At 53.7% G+C, this 2,079-nt stretch overlaps 1 protein-coding gene across 1 annotated transcript; it reads right to left on the bottom strand.

Annotated features, from left to right (window-relative positions):
* LOC133078367 (bridging integrator 2-like) lies at positions 1-1,617 on the bottom strand. Its single transcript, XM_061173386.1, is given in 1 exon segment — positions 1-1,617. A coding segment is annotated over 1 exon segment (1,617 nt).
* Between the last annotated feature and the right edge of the window lie 462 nt (positions 1,618-2,079).

Below are 2,079 nucleotides of genomic sequence, written 5' to 3'. Positions count from 1 at the left end.
TCAGAGTTGTGCATTTTGAATGGCCGACACCTCTTCTTGAGGCTCGGGTGCTATGATGCTGCTCTCTTCTGGAACCGCAGAGACATGAAGTTGAAGACCTTGATTCTGACAGATCATCAAGGTTGGGGCAGTACAAAGTTCTTCTGGGTTCAGATTATCGGTGTTTTCCTTTTCTCTGACCTCAGGAGTTCTTGCTGGCTTCTCTGGTGGCTGTGGATCAGGAGAGGCCTCTAAGGAGGCCCTAGGACTTGGAGTCTCAGCCCCCAAGGAGGCCCTAGGGCTGGTGGGTGAACTCCATTCAGAGGCTGTAGGGCTGGAGGGCATGTTCCCTAAGGAGGACCTGGGGCTGGGAGTGGCTCTGGGTGGAGGAGGCCTATCAGGTGGTGCTGAGGCCCTCTGCATAGAGGCTCTCTTTGGCTGTTCAGATCCTTCACTTCAGGTGTGGGTTCAGAGGACTACTTCTGGGAAAGATGAAGCCTGCTCTGAAGGGATCAGAGCTCTGCCCGGTGATGGAGCTGGGGAGCAAGGGAGAACTTCCTCCTGGGACTCTCCACCCTCAACGGTGGGTGAGGGCTGGGCCTGGGAGGGGCCATTGAAGGCTAGCAGAGGCTCTTCCTCCTCAGAGGAGCTTGCTTCAGCCTCCTCCTCTATTTCCTTGTCTTTTAAGGGCTCTTTTTTAATCTCGGAGTTGTCTTCTCCCTGGGCTGGATCAGATGCCAGCTCTTCCTCCCTTGCTGAGGTGGAGTCCTTCTCACTCTTCAAGGAAAGTGCAGAGGGACTGGTGGGTGAGGTAAGAGGGCTGGAGACTGTAGATGTTCGAACTGGGGGAGAGATGAGTCGAGAGCGTCTGTTGCTGCTTGACAGTCCCTTCACCACAAAGACTTGGTCGGAATGTCGCTTCTCCAGTTTGCTCATCACCTCGTACAGACTGTGGTTCAGCTTGCTCATTTCCCTGTAGAAGACGTCTCTCAAGTTGGAAATGTTTTGGAAGATGGTCACATAACAGCCAATACGACTATTATAAAGAACAGGCAGCTCCTCTAGTAGTTCCTGGTTCAGATCTTCAAATACAACCTGGGCTTTGTTGAACTCTTCCTCTGCCTTGGCAGTCTTGGCCTCATCTTTCTTCTTGGCATTCTGTACCGCCTCCAGGTGGTGTCGGGCACTGTCATAGTCTACGAGTTTCCGGCCCCGTTTGGCAATTCTTTCCTTAATCTCACTGAACTGGGCTACATAGTTTTCCATGATCCTCAAAGCCTGGTCAGCTGGTTTCTCTTCACAGTCTTCCCAAAGGAGATCATTATTCTCTACGATGGCCTTCAGCTCCTCATGACCATCCCACTTGCTGCTGTAGATCTCCTGCAGGGTTTCTGACACTCTCTTTGAACTTTCATGCATCACTTTGACTGCACTGAGGAAGTTCTTCAGGTCCTTGTGTAGCTTGTGGCCTTCCGCCTGTTGTTGGTAGAAGTTATTGGCATTTTGTTCAAACCGTTCATCTTTGGTTTCCACAGTTTTCCCCAACTTCTGCAGTACCTTCTCCTGGGCCCTGCTGAACTTCTTCTGCACCTGCTTGGCGAAGAGGCCGGCGGCGCCGCTCGCCCTGCCCTCAGCCATCCTGCCGGCTCCCCAGGGGCAGCAGGCCCTGGCCCGGAGCCCTGTGGTTTTCTCGGGGCCCCTGAGGAGGAAGCGCGGTTCCCGGCATGCCTCGCATCCAGGTGGGCGGGCCTCGCGACGCACGCCCCGCCCCGCCGCCTCGGGCTCACCCTGGGCTGCCCGAGGCTGCCTGACGTCCAGGGTGCCCGGCCCTCACAGAGACCCTTGCGAGGCCCACTCGAGGCCCAGCTGGTGGCGCCCCTGGGCCCTCCCGGAGGCCCATCGCCGTCAGGCTATTATTTTAATTCTTGAAACACTCCTACCAGGTGAGTTTTATTATCTCCATTTTATAAATGAGGAAACAGACTCAGGAGATAAGTACCTTGACCCCAGACTTTAACCCAGACCTGTCTGACTTTCAAGCCTTCTTCCCACCACCTTTTTTTTTTTTAACAGTAAGCTTTATTTTTTTTAAGTATTTTT

The sequence above is a fragment of the Eubalaena glacialis genome, chromosome 18 (genome assembly GCF_028564815.1).
Source record: "Eubalaena glacialis isolate mEubGla1 chromosome 18, mEubGla1.1.hap2.+ XY, whole genome shotgun sequence".
NCBI classification, from domain to species: Eukaryota; Metazoa; Chordata; class Mammalia; order Artiodactyla; family Balaenidae; genus Eubalaena; species Eubalaena glacialis.
Note: the sequence above shows the minus strand (reverse complement) of the source record. Positions and strands in the feature narration are given on the sequence as shown.